The sequence below is a fragment of the Electrona antarctica genome (genome assembly GCF_951216825.1).
Source record: "Electrona antarctica genome assembly, chromosome: 20".
Lineage (NCBI taxonomy): Eukaryota > Metazoa > Chordata > Actinopteri > Myctophiformes > Myctophidae > Electrona > Electrona antarctica.
The window spans coordinates 4,818,764-4,837,825 of record NC_136801.1 but is presented as its reverse complement, the minus strand read 5'-3'; the positions used below and the strand labels follow the sequence as shown (position 1 = coordinate 4,837,825).

At 42.9% G+C, this 19,062-nt stretch overlaps 1 protein-coding gene across 1 annotated transcript; it reads left to right on the top strand.

Moving 5' to 3' along the window:
* The first annotated feature begins 2,256 nt into the window (after positions 1-2,256).
* Positions 2,257-18,726, top strand: tmprss7 (transmembrane serine protease 7). Its single transcript, XM_079489356.1, has 17 exons — positions 2,257-2,401; positions 4,346-4,476; positions 4,600-4,667; positions 5,310-5,506; positions 5,954-5,989; positions 7,290-7,518; positions 8,170-8,294; positions 8,549-8,652; positions 8,890-8,996; positions 9,220-9,356; positions 13,156-13,263; positions 13,469-13,582; positions 13,774-13,890; positions 14,501-14,696; positions 15,410-15,678; positions 17,423-17,559; positions 18,486-18,726. The coding sequence occupies exons 2-17, from the start codon at positions 4,384-4,386 to the stop codon at positions 18,645-18,647; spliced, it is 2,199 nt and encodes a 732-aa protein (XP_079345482.1). The 5' UTR covers positions 2,257-2,401; positions 4,346-4,383; the 3' UTR covers positions 18,648-18,726.
* Positions 18,727-19,062: the final 336 nt, after the last annotated feature.

The following is a 19,062-nucleotide window of genomic DNA, read 5'->3' as shown; positions in this document are numbered from 1 at the left end:
GATCTGCTATTTTTGCGTGCGACACCGACCGCCCTACATGCGATCGGATGAAGTACTGTAGATGGGCTGCTCAGATATCGGCTGGAATGCATGTTTTTGTTACATTTTGTTTTTATGAGGCTAATGTCATTAAATTGCAATTTAAAGAAAGGTCCTAAAACTCTGGTCATTCCTTCTCGTTGAAGATCCAGCATGTTTGTTAAACTATGAAAGATGGTCAACCATGGCTACTGTATGAAAGATGGTCAACCATGGCTACTGAAAAGCAGCCTAGATATACCATGATGAGAATTGTGTAATTGGAAGGTCTTTCCACTATTGAAAGTGCTGTAGTGGTATATGTAAATGGTGGGGTTTTAAATGGAGATTCCAAATCTACAGTGATAACCAAAGTCGGGCATGATTTTGGTTTGATTTGCTTCATTAAGTATGTATTATGTCACAGTCTACTGTGAGATAGTGGGGTATAGATTCACGTTGAAAATTAAAATGGGCTAAGTGGCACTTGCGAGGTATGGGATGACACTCCCTTGAATAATGTATGTGTAACGGGTAACTCAATGAGTGAGCGCTGGATCTGGTGGAGTTACTGTTGCCCTCAGACTGTCCCTTCTACAAGAAGCCATGACCAGACAGCTGGCAAACAACGTTGTTTCACCTACTCCAGTGTTCCAAACTATTTTGCAAATGAACAAGTGTTGCTGTCAAATCATTAAGTCTGAATTCCAATCGACTTCCCTACCCTTTATCTAACCCAGGTTTGGGCAACTTTGACGATGGCGAGGGCCACTATATTTCCACACTCACTCCAGAGGGGCCACATTGCTGTCGTAAATAGCAGATCTACAAGCTCAAAACGCGTCGCAGTGCGACGCGTTTTGAGCTTGTAGATCTGCAATTTTTGCTATATTCGAATTGAAATCTTGAATTCTTTTTTGCTATTTTTTAATTGGAATCCTGAAAATTAACATTCTTATGTAATTTCAAATGCCTTTAATTATACTTGTGTTGAAGCAATGAGCTACTAATTTAGACTGAAGTAATTAAAGTGGGTCATGTTTGCATGTTGTGGAATTGTAAACAGCTGAAACCAATATATCAGTATTCTGACATTAACCTGAGGGCCACATTAAGTGAAGGTGGGGGCCGCATGTGGCCCCCGGGCCACCAGTTGCCCATGTATGATCTAACCAGAAGAAACTACATTGAGCCACGGCCTACGACAGAAGAACACATTATGTAAATGTCTGTAGACTGTATAGGGCCTTTTGGTCACCCAAGTCTGTGTGATTCACTTGGAGACAATTGACGTTGATTAGCATATCTGCCATTCCACTGTAAGGTCGAGGCTACTGTAAGGTACACTAGCTGACACAGATAAAGAAGAGTGATTAGGCAACGAGGTCTATGCCAATGGGGCACTGGTGGCTTCATTACATACAGTGTATGACCTCTCAGTGACTCCCTGTAAATGTCATAAAATGGGTAAAAAAAATCATTCATTAGCCTGATTGTCCTACACTTTATTATAACTCCTCTCTCCTCTTTGCATCATCACTGAATCCCCACATTGTGGCTTGTATGTGAGCCTTGCAGTACATTTCTTTTAGCATTTTTGTCCTCACTGAGACAGTGAATCCAGTCAAAGAGAGATACGTCTTGTCTTGTGGGATTCATCTTAACCAAGGCATGGTGCACCAACCAACAGTCACCCAAAGCATTATTTTTATTTTATTTTGTTTTGAGAGAGTGAGTCATTGTCTTTTTATTATATATATATATATATATATGTATATATATATATATATATATATATGTATATATATATATATATATATGTGTATATATATATATATATATATATATATATGTGTATAGAGAGAGAGAGAGAGAGAGGTAAATGGTAATGGGATGCTGTTTCATTCACTTCAGCATCAGGGTTTGGACTCTGGAGGCAGCAGGCCTTATTACCCACATGACAGTCCCCAGGGATTTGATATGCATGGCTGGCTGGGGACCTGCAGTACAGAGACATAATTCATTCCATGTCACTTCAGCACCATAAACCACATCCCGTTTAGAGGCTTGGCAGATTGAACTGACTATACTTCAAAGGTCAAAGGAAATTTGAGTGCTACATTAAGTGGCTTCATCATGTGAGAGAATGTCATGACCATGCTTCTCCTGCAGGTCGCAGATGTGTCTGTGGAGGTGGCCACCGTGGACCACACTCTGGAGAAGCTGTGCAGGAAGTACAACAGGGCCAGAATCAGGTGGAAGTCCAGTAAAGTCAAGGCGCTGTGGAACCGCCTGCTGAACGTCCCGCACATTGCTATCATCGTCGCGGCGGTGGTGTTTGTGGTGGTGGTCGTCGTGTGGTCCCTGCTGTGGGTTTTCATATGTAAGTGGGTGTGATGTAGCCTGGCTAATAAGCCAGACCGAATCATCCGTTGGCAAAAAAATTGCCTGCCGCGACAGTGTTGAACCAGGCTAGGTGTGATGCAAAGCTCTTTTGTATTATTGATAGAAAGAAAATAGGGTCCGCACACTGAACGGAGCTCCAAAAGCTTAAGTATTTATTCTCACCACAGGGACATGACGTTTCGAGACTCACGGTGAGGCTCGAAACGTCATGTCCCTGTGGTGAGAATAAATACCGGTAGCCTACTTAAGCTTTTGGAGCTCAGTTCAGTGTGCAGACCCTATTTTCTTTCTATCAATTACCTCAGCCCAGCACCTGGCGTTCAGTTAGTGGATGTGCGCGTGTTTTATTGCTTCTCTTTTGTAATTGATGTAATTCCCAGTGCCTTTGATTGATTGATTGATTGATTGAAATATTTATTAACAGTTTGCAGAATTACAGTACATTTCAAGCACAAACTCAATACAAAGACTGTTAACTGTGGGTGGACGACCCAATTAAGCATTACACTTGTTTACAAGAGGGTCCACCATGTTCAATTCATCAAAACATTTAGAGACGTACAAATAGACACTTCTATATAGTCAAAGAACTTTACAATATCTGAACCATTACATTTAACTTGCATCACTGATCTGTACTCCAAAATATAACAACAGGATATTAGGGCTATCCTCGACTTAACAAAGTATTAGTTGACTGAGGAATTTGTTGACTAATTGGTTATACTTGAGTTTTACAAACGGCTCAGTAACACCAACAAATTGTCAGTCTTCACATTTTGACATGAAAAAATAAAACGGACATAGATATAATGTAGGCCTATCTGTAGGCCTACACATATTAGGCATACAAATTAAAGATAAATGATGAGGAAAATATAATTTCAGCTCAAACGGTGACAGAAAAAGAAAAAAGGGAGGTATAGTTAACTATCCATCCAATATGTGTACCTGTATTTTAGGACAAGACCAGACACAATAGGTGACACAAAATGTAAAACTGAGACTTTACATTTTAGGCACAGAGGTGATAGCTGTGGGTTCATGTATTACTGTATGTCTTAGATTTGCAGTCGGTGCAGGATTTTAAACTGCTGAAGTCTAACCAGGGACAAATTAGCCGTGGGGCCGTGGCCCAGGGGCCCTTGGCTCTCAGGGGCCCTTCGGGGAAATTGGACCGTGAGGTAGGCCTACTAGGTTTGACGCCCTGAAAAGGGCTCCTGGGGCTCTTCATTGGCTGTTGATTTTGTTAAATTTAGGTGATGATAAAAACACGGAAAACACAAAAATATCGCGCGCACGCTAAGGGGGCCCTGCAAATATTACCGGCCCAGGGGCCCTTGTAGGGGCTAATCCGTCCCTGAGTCTAACATGGTTGCACACAGACATTTTCTTTACACGGCCCATATGATCCCATTCATCCTCATCAATGTTCACTACGTCCTCATTTATTTTGCCCTATATCTGAGTGACCTTCTGTACATTCAACACACCGTCCCACAGCATAGTAGGTTATAATGGTTAGTTGGTTTAATCAACACATCTATACAATTGTGTTTGCCACACATATAATCATCCAGAGTTCAGAACTGATTAGGGTTCAGAATTTATCATTCTAAATGTCGATATCACAATTGCTACTAGTTACTCACTATTGGCCTATAGACTGGTAATGAAATGGTTTAGAGTTTACAAGATATACATACATATACATCTTTTATCAATAAATAATTAATCCAGCATGAAAAAAAAAACATGACTATTAATCCAGCATGAAAAAAAAAACATGACTATTAAGTCTTGATCGACTAAGAACTATGAGGACTGACTAGGTCAGTAGAGTTCAAGGAGCATAAGATATGCAAACTGTACAGTTGATTTGCTTCTTTGTGCCTATAGTCATCATTTGATGTTCATTTAGTTCGCAGAGAAAGTAACAGCTCCACCTATTTTACTGGGATGTTCCGGGTGGCCAATGTGGAATTTATCCCAGAGTACCGTCACGCAGAATCCCAGGAGTTTGTATTCATGGCCAACAAGATACAACATGTGGTATGTGTAAGAGTTCAATGCTAATGTTTGTCTTGGAACGCCATGTGAAGTGTTTATCATTATGAATATGACAGGTGGTGATACTTCATCATCTGTGATGTCGTTTGTTGCTGTGACACACAGGTGAGCAACGTGTACAGAATGTCAACCGTGGCCAAACTCTACAAGCATGCTGTCATTTCCGACCTCAGGTATACTGTAACAAAATAGCAAGTGTGTTCTTTGTGCATTTCACACCACTGATTACTACACTGTGTGGGCCTTTTAAACACTCAACAGTCAGATGCAGGTCTGGGTAGTGGGTAGTGGGTACCACCAGGGGTCCATGGACACTTATGGGACTGTGGCTGGGGCGGCGGTGGCTCAGGGGTAGAGATTCCGGATGGCAACCGCAAGGTCGCCAGCTCGAACCCGGGCTCCCCCAGAGTTAGTGTCGAAGTGTCCTTGAGCAAGACACTGAACCCCTAATTGCTCCTGATGTGCTGGTTGGTACCTTGCATGGTTGCATCGGTGTATGAATGTGTGTGTGAATGGGTGAATGTAATGCACAATCTATGTAAAGCGCCTTGGATAAAGGCGCTATATAAATGCACCATTTACCATTTTATTTACCATTTAACTCAGAGAGCACGTACAGACAGTACAAAAGGAACCAAATGGTCATGGACCCACAAGGGTCCCTCAGAGACACAGTTAAATAAACACTGAGAGTTTTACAATGTAGATTGGGGTCCCAGAGATTGGCCTAATGATGCATATCAGACTCGGGGGGTCCTTGAAATGACAACGGTTGCTAATCACTGCTTTAAAGCGTGTGTATATGTTTTGCCCAGTAACAACAATAAAGGTGGCGTGCTGGTCCATTTTTGGATGGTGTTTGTGGTTCCTCACCTGAAGAGCTACCCAGGAATGTGTGAAGACTGCGTGGGAGCAATCCTTAGAGACTCTGTCCACACCAGCATAAAGAACAGGACATCTGTAGGAGACCTGCTGGGCCTTCCAGTTGATATCGACTCCATCCTTGTCAATGGTGTGTGTGTGTGTGTGTGTGTGTGTGTGTGTGTGTGTGTGTGTGTGTGTGTGTGCGTGTGCGTGTGCGTGTGTGTGTTTGTTTTGATTGATTGATTGAAATATTTATTAACAGTTTGCAGAATTACAGTACAAGCACAAACTCAATACAAAGACTGTTAACTGTGAGTGGACGACCCAATTAAGCATTACACTTGTTTACAAGAGGGTCCATCAAAACATGTAGAGACGTACAAATAGACACTTCTATATAGACAAAGAACAGAACAGGAATTCATGATAATGGAGGTAAAAAGGGAAAAGAAACATATACAGTGAGGGAAAAGGGGGGAGTGTGTGTGTGTGTGTGTGTGTGTGTGTGTGTGTGTGTGTGTCTATGGAAATGTGTTAGTCAGTCAGTGGTCAGTGTGTACTGAGAGTGACCGACTACCTATTGTGTTCCCCTCAGCTGCTCAGCGGTCAGATTACTCATCAACTGCAGCAGGTGAGTTCATGCACTTAATAGACACTCAATAAAGCGTGATGAGAGGGTTGTGTAGACAACAGTTCAATGGTTCTCAAAGTGGGTCAGGGGACCCCCAGGGGTCCTTGATGGGGTTCATTCATGGTTCATTGGGTTCCCCAGCAAAATGTGTTAATATTGCATCAAAATCACCCTATATCCTATAGGCCAACATGGCAATTTGAAAACCAATTGGAATATTGTTTTGAAACAATTTAACAACACAAATCTTGTATGGGCACAGAATCTGTTGATATGGGGGTCCGTGGCCAAATACATACTAATTTGGAGGTCCTTGACATGAAAACGTTTTAGAACCACTGGCCGCTATTGTGTATGTATAGTGGAAACGTCTGTTGATTGTACTGTACGTGGAAAAAAATGATGTAATTTACAGCACTCTGAGACAAGTGATGAACACAAATTGCAACATACATAGTGCTGTCATTTCAATGATGTCAGGTCAGTATGTTAGATCTAATGTCAGTGTAACATAACAGGGTGTACAGGGGGGTGTCCGTTTAGGTATACCCTAGCTCTGGTCCATAGCTCTAATGCGTTGCTCTTAGAGCTATGGACCAGAGCTAGGTATACCCAGTCTCAGCCTGCTCCACTTCCCTACTGCATTCAAGACACATTTTGAATTGTAGTCGGAACCAGAACCTGTGTATGTGAAAATCTGTTGGAGTGTGCATGAGAGACCTTAAGTACTGGACAGTAATAAAGTACATTTACTTGAGTACTGTACTTAAGTAAAATCTGTATTTTACTTGAGTATTTGTAATTTTGGAGACTTGGGCCTCACTCACACCTTTCGATCTAGTATACAACATTGATGCATGCTAGATGTAAGCAAGCTGTAAGTGTCATGGCCGCCCCAATGCATTTCCAATGGAAGTCACATGGTTTGATACAACATTTTGGACTACAAGCTGTTGTATGGCTTTCGGCTGTGTTTCGACTGCCCCCCTCCCCCTCATACAACACGTATGTTGTGTCAAACCATGTGACTCCCATTGGAAATGCATTGCGAGCTTGCATCAGCTATACATCTCATACAACAAGCATACATCAATCTGTTGCGACCGTGTGAGTCGCCCCTTAGTGACTTTTAATTTACTCCACTACATTTCAAAGACAAATAATATACTTTTGACTGCACTACATTTCTAGGAATGGAAAAATAATTAACTACTTAATTTCGATTGCTACAGATCCATAACCGTGGCTTGGGAGTCACACTGAGACTCCAGTATACCAATGTTATTTCTCCTCCATCCAGGCTCACAGTGTGTTGATAAGCTGTATGCCAACCTGCCCGGAGTGAATGTCCCTTTAAATGTCTACTCATCTTGGGGCGGCTTGAGCTGCTATGTGAAGCTGACGTCCGCCCCGGGTTCTGTGATCCGCCTGACCATCGACTCTTTTATGATTGAGCCCAGTGACTGCGTGAGTGACGCCCTCACCGTGTATGACGCACTGCTGCCCATCAGGGGGCGCACTCTCCACAGGTGAGTCAGTGACGTATAGGTGAGACCAAAATCAGTTTAAGCTCTGGGAGATGTGTTTTTCTTTTCAAGAAGCTTTTTATTGAGAGCGAGCGTTTCATCAAAATATGTCCCTCTGTCAAGTATACCGTATGTTCTAAAATATCATCCCCCTGCCAGAGAATATTTTGCTCTTGTGAAGGATTTTTACTGGTCAGTGATTTATTTAAGTGTAGAAAACACAATACAATTTCTTGCCAAATATTGTATATTTCTCGAACATAAGTAACTGTAAAATATAGCTTTTACCAGTCCAGGCAGTCCACACCAATGACTCGCAATTCGCAACCACTTACAACAGAAACCCCAAACTGTGCCGACCACTGTGCAACGGAGCAATTCAGACCGCTACAATTTCTCGCCGCGGTTTCGTCGCATCACAAATAATCAGGGACGGATTAACCCCCACCAATTTCCCCGAAGGGCCCCTGGGAGCCAAGGGCCCCTGGGTCTCGGCCCCACTGGCCCAATGGCTAATTTGTCCCTGCAAATAATTTGTGTCGACTGGGCTTAAATGTGACAGCAACACAACAAAGTATAACATATGCTACTATAGTGTGACGATAGAGATACTGATGTTATGTCCTTATATAAGTATATCTGTATACTGTGCAGGGTGTGCGAGCCAGTGTCCAGGCCTTTGTCTCTGGTGTCCACCTCCAATGTGATGCTGCTGTCATTCCGAATGACCCACGGCAACAAGAGCTTCAGAGGCCACTTTGAGGCCATCTCTGACCAAAGTGAGTCATTTAACTTGTTGACTTAAAAAGCGTCGGGTAACTCAACAAGGATCGTAATGATTAACTAAACATTAGACCCTGGAAGTGAACAGAACCCTTCAGTGACAATCAATGCTCCGGGTCGTGTCTCTGTCTATGTCCCACAGTGGGTGTGTCTCACATGTCTCTTGTCTGTCCCACAGTGGGTGTGTCTCACATGTCTCTTGTCTGTCCCACAGTGGGTGTGTCTCACATGTCTCTTGTCTGTCCCACAGTGGGTGTGTCTCACATTGAGACCCGGCCCTTCCAAGGTCATCTCTATAGCCCCTTCCACCCTAGCATGCTTCCTCCTCGCTGTCTCTGCACCTGGACTTTCCAGGTACGGACGGTGTAAATTCACACACACACGCGCACACACACACACACACACACACACACACACACACACACACACACACACACACACACACACACACACACACACACACACACACACACACACACACACACACACACACACACACACACCAAGTATAATGGTATAGTTATGATTTGGTAATAATGACGGTATAATAACGGCTCTTATACTGACTGAGGTTCTGTTATTCTTCTGCAGACCCCTAACCGTGGTTTAGGAGTTGAACTGAGGTTCGAGAACTACGTACTGAAACGAAAAGACATGAGAGGCTGTGAAAGCGGCTGGTGGAAGGTCAACGAAGTCATGTACGTGCTGCAAGTATTGAGATTCTTGTTTCCGTGTGTGTGTGCGTGTGCGTGCATGCACACATGCATGCATAATGTGCCCTATACGGCATGTGTCACGGTGTCGACAACATGTATTGTTTATGTATGCGTGTGCACACACCGCAGTGAGTTCCATTATCAACATCCGCTAGACAGCCCGCTTTGAGTCGATGGTTTGCTGATGGCTCATTTCCTGCCATAGATTCTGCGGCGGCTACGTGGGCCACGCCACGGTGTTCCGGATCGCTGACCACCACGCTGAGGTGGAGTTCCGCTGCAGCTCCCGGGCCGCGGAGCAGCCCTTCCAGGCTTCCTACAGCAGCTTCAACATCAGCCAGCGTACGTATGTCTGTCGTGCAAACAACCAGAGCAGGGGTGGGCAACTTAGAAGCTGCATGCAGACAGTGGAGAGAAGGCCACTATAATAGTTCCACACTCACTCCAGAGGGCCACTTTGCATATTCTGTCTATTATGCAAGATCTACAATCTTAGATTGCTATATTTTAATTGAGATTCTGAATTATTTGTTTTGCTATTTTTGAATTGGAATCCTGAAAAGAAAATTTTTATTTAATTTCAAATGAATTTACTTTATGAACTTAAATGCAAATAAATTGGACAAACATTTTTAAGCTACTAATATAGACTGAAGTAATTAAAGCGGGTCATGTTTGCATTGTTTGGAATTGTAACAGCTGATATCAATAATATATCAGTCTTAAGATATTAACCTGCGGGCCGCAAACCCATTTTGGACTGAGGCCGATTCTAAAAATGCCTTCTAAAAACGGACCTAAGTTTTCTGAAATACTTATTCTCAAATATTTATATAGCAGCATAATTTTTTGGGTAATTTTTGAATACTGTACATACTGTACAGAAGAGGGGTTCCCGTCCAGAAGGGTTAGAACACCTAAAGGGGTTCCCGCCCAGAATGGGTTAAGTGAAGGTGAGGGCCGCATGTGGCCCCCGGGCCGCCAGTTGCCCATATATGAACTAAACCAGGGGTGGGCAACTTTGACGATGGAGAGGGCCACTATATTTCCACACTCACTCCCTAGGGCCATATATTACTGTCGCAGTGCGACGCATTTTGAGCTTGTAGATCAGCTATTTTTGCTATTTTCGAATTGAAATCTTGAATTATTCTTTTGCTATTTTTGAATTGGAATCCTGAAAATTAACATTTTTATGTCTTTTCAAATGCCTTTAATTATACTTCTGTTGAGCAATGAGCTACTAATTTAGACTGAAGTAATTAAAGCGGGTCATGTTTTCATGTTGTGGAATTGTAAACAGCTGAAACCAATATTATATCAGTATTCTGACATTAACCTGAGGGCCACATTAAGTGAAGGTTAACTAGAGCAAGACTGAACTAGAGCCTAGAAGACTTGTAACAGTGGTGAAGTTAGTGGGGAGAATTGATGTATTGTATTTCAGTGAAGGTCACACAGAAATGCATCTACAGTACTGTAAGTCAGTGGTTCTCAAAGCTTAAGTGGGGTCCCCGCAGCACAATTCGTTAGTATGGCTGGCATTAAAATCAGTTTAAAACCCATTTAGGCCTGAGATCAGATTCTAAAAATGTCTTCTACATCCTGACAGTTTTCTGAAAAAGCTATGTTTCTATGTCAGTGGTTCTTCGATTTTTCAAAAATAGCAGACCTACAAGCTCTATTTTTCAATAGCTAAAGCATAACATAATGCTAACACCAAAAGGGGTTCCCGCCCAAAATGGGTTAATACTTTAATCCTAATGGGCTATTTATCTACCATAGATCCTCTATTGTCCAAAAATCTTAAGAAAATGTGTGAATGTTTTATTTAATTTTATATATTATATATATATATTATTAGATTTTTATATTTAGTTTGTATATGTGGGTCTCTGGCACTAAACATTTTCAGATGAGGGTCTTCTTGACATGAAAAAAAAATCACAAAACCTGTGTGTCCACAGTTCTGTCTTTAGGCGTTGACCCCATTGAATATTGTAATGTACCCTCTAATACAGGGGTGCCCAAAAGGTAGATCGCGATCTACCAGTAGATCACAAAGGCTGTGCAGGTAGATCACAGCATGGCATGGTCCTAAAAATATATTTAATTTAAATACGCTGTTAAAAAATAACTTTTGGGAATCTGACACTTGAATTATGGTGACTTGTCAGTTCAAACCCACAATGCAATACTTGTATTACAAAAACACAAAAAACACCCTACCAATTCCATTTGTCCCTCTATTTCCCCATTCCAAGTGTGTTTGTGTTATGTCTTGCTGTGTGTAACGCCAGCGACGCTATTCCAAAGCCCCCGTACATTTTTAAACACATTTCAGCAATGATCATATTGGTGGGTAGATCTTGTTGAGCTGGTCATTTTGAAAGTGGCTCTCAAGTCAAAAAGGTGTGGGCCCCCCTGCTCTAATATGTCTGTGCTCCTTCTGTCCCCTGTCACACTGCCCTTAGTCTGCTTCTGTCCCCTGTCACACTGCCCTTAGTCTCGCGTTACCAGACTGTTGCCACCGCCATTTCCAAACGCTTCATCATACAGTCTGGGCCAACGGAAAAAAGTCTCATGAGTATCCGGATACAGCGGAAGTGGAGCCTCCTCACCACTTCCGTTTAGTCTTTACAGTCTCGCATATTTATCCTAATATAAATAGAAAACATCTAAGGCCATAGATTGTTGCTTAGCAGAAAAAGGAAATAAAAATATATATTTTCGTGAACGGAAATGGCAGCTTCCGTTACTCAGCTCATGGGGGCTATAGGTCCAGACTCTATATAGCATTCTGTTACTCAGCTCATGGGGCTATAGGTCCAGACTCTATATAGCATTCTGTTACTCAGCTCATGGGGGCTATAGGTCCAGACTCTATGTAGCATTATGTTACTCAGCTCATGGGGGCTATATGTCCAGACTCTATGTAGCATTCTGTTACTCAGCTCATGGGGCTGTAGGTCCAGACTCTATATAGCATTCTGTTACTCAGCTCATGGGGCTATAGGTCCAGACTCTATGTAGCATTATGTTACTCAGCTCATGGGGCTGTAGGTCCAGACTCTATATAGCATTCTGTTACTCAGCTCATGGGGCTATAGGTCCAGACTCTATGTAGCATTATGTTACTCAGCTCATGGGGGCTATAGGTCCAGACTCTATATAGCATTCTGTTACTCAGCTCATGGGGGCTGTAGGTCCAGACTCTATATAGCATTCTGTTACTCAGCTCATGGGGGCTATAGGTCCAGACTCTATATAGCATTCTGTTACTCAGCTCATGGGGGCTATAGGTCCAGACTCTATATAGCATTCTGTTACTCAGCTCATGGGGGCTATAGGTCCAGACTCTATATAGCATTCTGTTACTCAGCTCATGGGGGCTATAGGTCCAGACTCTATATAGCATTCTGTTACTCAGCTCATGGGGGCTATAGGTCCAGACTCTATATAGCATTCTGTTACTCAGCTCATGGAGGCTGTAGGTCCAGACTCTATATAGCATTCTGTTACTCAGCTCATGGGGGCTATAGGTCCAGACTCTATGTAGCATTCTGTTACTCAGCTCATGGGGGCTATAGGTCCAGACTCTATGTAGCATTCTGTTACTCAGCTCATGGGGGCTATAGGTCCAGACTCTATATAGCATTCTGTTACTCATCTCATGGGGGCTATAGTCCCAGACTCTATATAGCATTCTGTTACTCAGCTCATGGGGGCTATAGGTCCAGACTCTATATAGCATTCTGTTACTCAGCTCATGGGGCTATAGGTCCAGACTCTATATAGCCCTAACCTCTCTTCCTGTCCATGCCTTATACAGCCTGTCCAGAGGACTACACTGCCCTGAACCCCCTAACCTCTCTTCCTGTCCATGCCTTCTACAGCCTGTCCAGAGGGCTACTTCACTGCCCTAAACCCCCTAACCTCTCTTCCTGTCCATGCCTTCTACAGCCTGTCCAGAGGGCTACTTCACTGCCCTAAACCCCCTAACCTCTCTTCCTGTCCATGCCTTATACAGCCTGTCCAGAGGGCTACACTGCCCTGAACCCCCTAACCTCTCTTCCTGTCCATGCCTTCTACACTGCCCTAAACCCCCTAACCTCTCTTCCTGTCCATGCCTTCTCTACAGCCTGTCCAGAGGGCTACTTCCTGTGCACATCGGGGCTGTGTGTGGAGAAGAGCCGTCGATGTGACGGCCTGGACGACTGTCTGGATGAGAGTGACGAAGTCTTCTGCTGTACGCAAATACTTACATACACCATACATACACATGGCTGCTATAGTATACTTACATACACCATACACTTGGCTGTTATAGTATACTTCCATATAGTATACTTCCAGTATATATACAGTACATTATGTTTGTTGGATACAGTGAAATCCATTGAATTTAGAGTGTAAAAAGGGACCCATATAACATTATTGCTATACCTTTCCAGCAAAGCCTTCGAAGAACTGCGATGAAAATGAAGATACGCCCATGCACCCTTTTTATGTCTGCAACGGAGAGAGAGACTGCGATGACGGGAGAGATGAAGTCAACTGCAGTCGGGGTATGGAGATATATTATTTTCTCATGTCACTGCTGGATGTAGTGTGTGTGTGTGTGTGTGTGCGTGTGCGTGTGCGTGTGTGTGTGCGTGTGCGTGTGCGTGTGTATGCGTGAGAGCGTGCGTGAGAGCGTGCGTGTGTACCCTTGTGCTGACCAAATACTAATCATCTTAATGTGTCCCATATTTCTCAGAGACCACGTGCTCTGCGATTAAATACCAGTGCGACAGCGGGGCCTGCATCCTGAAGAAGAATGCAAAGTGTGATGGAGTGGCCGACTGCCTGGACAATAGCGACGAGGATGACTGTGGTGAGTCAGTGCACTGCACACACACAAACACACATTTGTATTGCTTTATTTGGAAGTTTACTCCATTTTGACCTGAGATCAGATTCTAAAAATGCCTTCTACATCCTGACAGTTTTCTGAAAAAGCTGTTTCTATGTCGTTCTTCGATTTTTCAAAAATAGCAGACCTAAGCTCATAGCTCTATGAGCTTGTAGATCTGCTATTTTTCAATAGCAGATCACACACACACACACACACACACACACACACACACACACACACACACACACACACACACACACACACACACACACACACACACACCTTACTGTATATTTAATGAGGTTGCAGCAGACCTGTCTGTCAGACTGGGGACTCAACAATCTGCATGCACGCACGTGCTGACAGACAGACAGACTGACTGACTGACGGACAGACAGAGCTATTATTGTCATTTTCTGAATATTTCTGCCCATAATGACATCAATATGGATGCCAGGTGTAAGCACAATAAAGTCTTGAACAAGAACTTATATTACACACACACACACACACACACACACACACACACACACTCCGATCCATTTACTGTATGACCTAATCCGCCCATCCATCATGGCGTGTCCTACAGCCTGTGGTCATCCGTCTCCAGTGAAGAAGGTGAGCTCATCAACAGAGTTCGAGCGGATTGTGGGCGGAGCCAGTGCAGTGGAGGGGGAGTGGCCATGGCAGGTCAGCCTGCACTTCTCCGGTAATCTGCACTGCGGGGCCTCTGTCCTCTCTTCTGATTGGCTGATCTCTGCTGCCCACTGCTTCAGCAAGGACAGGTGGGTGATGTTCACAACCGAATGATCAGAAGGTTTTCCCCATGACGTCCACCTAATCTATCTACACTACAGTATAAATGCATTATAATCAGGTAATAACAATGTAAATTAAGCAATATTACACAAGAGGGTGTGCTTTATCGTGATTTTTGGCACGCCAGTGATGCGGTCAGGAAAGTGCCAATAATGACGATAAAGCACACCCTCAAGTGTAATATTGCAATTATACAACAGTCAAAAAACACATCAACCTAATTTCATTGTAACTAAAATATTCGATAGAAATTCAGAATTTTGTAATTCCAGATTTAGCCACTATGACCGCAAATGTCCCACCATGCAAACTGCTAGCTTAGCCCCTCAGTTGGCTCTGCTCTGTGAGACAGCAGAGCTGTTTTGATTAGCTGTGCCATCATGCTCATATAAGCACGGCTAGATGGCTATTTCAACCAATCAGATTGCTTCCTCGAAACTACCTGTTATAGTTATAAGCACTCACAACAAATATTCATAATGATTTATAACAATAATCATAACAACATTATGAAGCATTTTATATTGACTGTCAAGTAATAAAGGGTAACGACTATGTGATGACCAATATGCTTAAAGGCATAATAACGGTAAGTGATTGTTATTGTCAAATCACATAAGCTAAGTTAAGTCCTTTATTGAGAGTCGCTTCGGTGACCCTTGACCCCTCACTGTGCCAGGACGTCAGACCCACGGCCGTGGACCGCCCACCTCGGCATGGTGACGCAGGGCAGCGCCAGGTTCGTGGCGGAGATCCGTCGAATTGTGGTGCACGAGTATTACAACACGCGCACGTTTGACTACGACGTGGCCCTGCTGCAGCTGAAGAGGCCGTGGCCCGCCTCTCTGCGGCCCCTGGTGCAACCTGTGTGCCTCCCTGGCCGCTCCCAGAGCCTCACCCAGGAACACCACTGCTGGGTCACTGGCTGGGGCTACCGCTCGGAGGAGGGTGAGTAGTGGTGGGAAAAAGTACTCAAATGTGACTAAATTTGACTGAGGGACTGCCATTGGATCTTTTTTTTGATTTTTCGTTTTTCATGTCATATGAAAGCAGGGAATCAATTTGACATATTGGTTGTAAAGTTTGACCCACCAGTTTTGGAGATATGGCTTATAGAGTAATGTCTTGCAGAAAACAGCGAGTTGAGAAAACAGGCTTGAAAGGTTCACTTCTGTGGACTCTAACATTACACCTAGCTACATGTTTAAGCATTTATTTCATATTTACATGTCGATTTCAGCTCTGACACTTATTTCAGACATGCTCTAGTATGTGAAGACTCTGCCTGTGCTATTAACTCATTTTGGAGAAAAAAATAAAAAATAGGTTTTTCTCCATACAAGGTTTCCACTCGAGTCTCGACTTCTGCAACAATATGAAATAACCACAGAACACGAGCGTGATGGGTTCCTGCCAGTGTTGTTTTTGGCAGCAAATTTCTATTTTAGTTTTAGTCATAGTCTCTTGAATAGTGTTCATTTAGTTTAAGTCACATTTTAGTCACCTGGAATAGAGGGTATGCGCGTGACATCATCATCAAACCAGGAAGTTATGTAGGAACGCCTACTGAGTGGCAAAAAGTACTTTCTGGCCTTCACAGCCCATACATCCACACAGAAAAGTCATATCTGATTGCATTAAACGACATTAAACAATGTTAAACTCACTTTGCATGTTGCTTTGCCACTCGATTTGCCACTCGATGTGCCATTCACTTTAAGCATGCGCATACACTATACTTTAGTGTTAGTCTAGTTTTAGTTGACTAAATATCATAAGAATTTAGTCGACTAAATCTACAGTTGATTTAGTCGACTAAAATGTATTTTCCGGGCCTTGATGCCATCGTATAATGGCTGATTTTACGCTGCGACGTGTTGTGAGCTTGTAGATCGGCTATTTTCAGCATGCAACCACTTGTAAAATGACTTATACTGGATCTCTTGTCCACTAGTCCCTCCCTAACATTTTAGTCTAGTTTTTATTTGTTGACGAAATTGTCAATACATTTAGCTTAGTTTTAGTCATAATAGCTAAGTTTTCATTTAGTTTCCATTTAGTTTTCGTCAGTGAAAAAAGGTACGACGGACATTTTTCGTCTTAGTTTTAGTCGACGAAATCAACACTGGTTCCTGCCAACTTCCTGGTGCATAATATGCTTCACATGGGGGGCCTGAATAGTCAGTAATCCCTTTTCCATCCCAGGGAAAGACAAATTTAAAAAACAATCAGACAGGCATATTCAGGAATATATACAGTAAATCTACAGGTCAGGCCATTCGACCAAATTTGACTGAGACTGAGACTGCCATTGGATTTTTTTGAATTTTAGTTTTTTCACGTCATATGAAAGCAGGGAATCATAGCTTCAAATTGACATATTGGTTGTTCAGTTTGGCCCACCAGTTTTGGAGATATGGCATATAGAGTGATGTCTTGCAGAAAACAGCGAAAAAAACAGGCTTGAAAGGTTCACTTCTGTGGTCTCTAACATTACACCTAGCTACATGTTTAAGCATTGAAATATTTCATATTTACATGTCGATTTCAGCTCTGACACTTATTTCAGACATGCTCTAGTATGTGAAGAGTCTGCCTGTGCTATTAACTCATTTTGGGGAAGAAAAAAAAAGTTTTTCAGGGTAATCCTATACGAACATTATTGTCCGCTCTCTTCCACTCCCTCCCGCAGACAAAGTCCTGCCTACGGTGCTCCAGAAAGCGGAGGTGTCCATACTGAGCCAGAGTGAATGTAAGAAGAGGTACGGCCCCATCTCGCCACGTATGCTGTGTGCTGGGGTCCCCACGGGAGAGCAGGACGCCTGTAGGGTAGGAGCACAACTATATGTCAGACTAATCATATGTTTTAACCCATTTTGGGGCGGGAACCACTTTTAAAGCATTATGTTATACTTTAGCTATTGAAAAATAGCAGATCTACAAGTTCATAGCGCGGCACCGAGTGCCGCGCTATGAACTTGTAGGTCTGCTATTTTTTTTAAATCGTTTTAACTCAAATCTTTAACTCAAATCTTTGCTTCTGGGGAGGTCCCTGGAACAACATATTTTCAGATGGGGCGGCAGAGGGATATTACGTACATATCATTTTTGGGGTCCTTGACATGAAATATTGAGCACCACTGATACAGAGACATAAGGTTTTGTCAGGATTTTGAAGACATTTTTTAAATCTCGACGTCAGGCCTAAATGGGTTAAAAGAAATCTCAAGAAAAATGAAAACAGCTGATCTACAAGCATTGTGAGCTTGTAGAACATTTGTTGCTATTTTAGATATTATTATTATTATTTATTTATTTTTAAGTTTTACTCCTCCTGAGCAGGGCCCAAATGAAGTTCTGAGAACCGTATCCGAAACTGACTGTAGCCTATTGTATGGAAACAAATCCAGAATTTTACAGCACAGCACTGTTCATTTAGTTCTACCCAGAGTAATCTAGTAAGAGAGTGGTGACACGCTTTGATCTCGCCGCAAAGCGGGTACCTATGGTACCAAACATTGCTCCTATGGCTAGAACTATTCCATTGAGATAGAATGAGCACTTCCGCATTCCATTGTTACAATGTGAGTCAACAGGAGTGTCATTACTCTCTTACTAGATTACTCTGGTTCTACCTAGATTACATATATGCGGGCAAATTTGTTTGTATAAAGAGATAATAAAATGTACCATCAGTTCAAACTGTTTACCAAAAGCTGAAATGTGTGCATGTGTGTGTGTGCCTTCCTTCCCAGGGTGACTCGGGGGGTCCATTGTCTTGCCGGGCGCCGGGCGAGGGACGCTGGTTCCTGATTGGCATCGTTAGTTGGGGGGCGGGCTGTGGCAGACCCAACCTGCCGGGGGTCTACACCAAGGTCAGCAAGTTCACGTCCTGGATCCACGATCATGTCACCTGACATATACGACCTCCAGTATTTCATCCCCATTCACACACTGTCAACAGGTGTTGTACTGCTGCTGATTACGGACTCTCATAAAAGCAGTGTCAGGTTTCCATTGCACAGGTTTCCATTGCATTCCATTGTGTAAAGTTGTTATCATTATTGTATTATTACCGCAGATCAGATGAAAAGTGTAAAGTAGTTTGAGATCTTGATGCACAAAAATAAAACCTGATTGAAAAATAAAAAGTGACGTGAAGGATTTAAATTCTAATATACCTACCATGCCCCTACAACTCATACTGCAATGCCACTATACTTCTTCTGTTTTCTCTCCCATGACTGAGACTGCCAAGTGAGACCATTTTATCTCCTGTATCAATCATCCACAAAAGAATTGTACGCCTATTGCCAGGTCTATTGTAGCTTA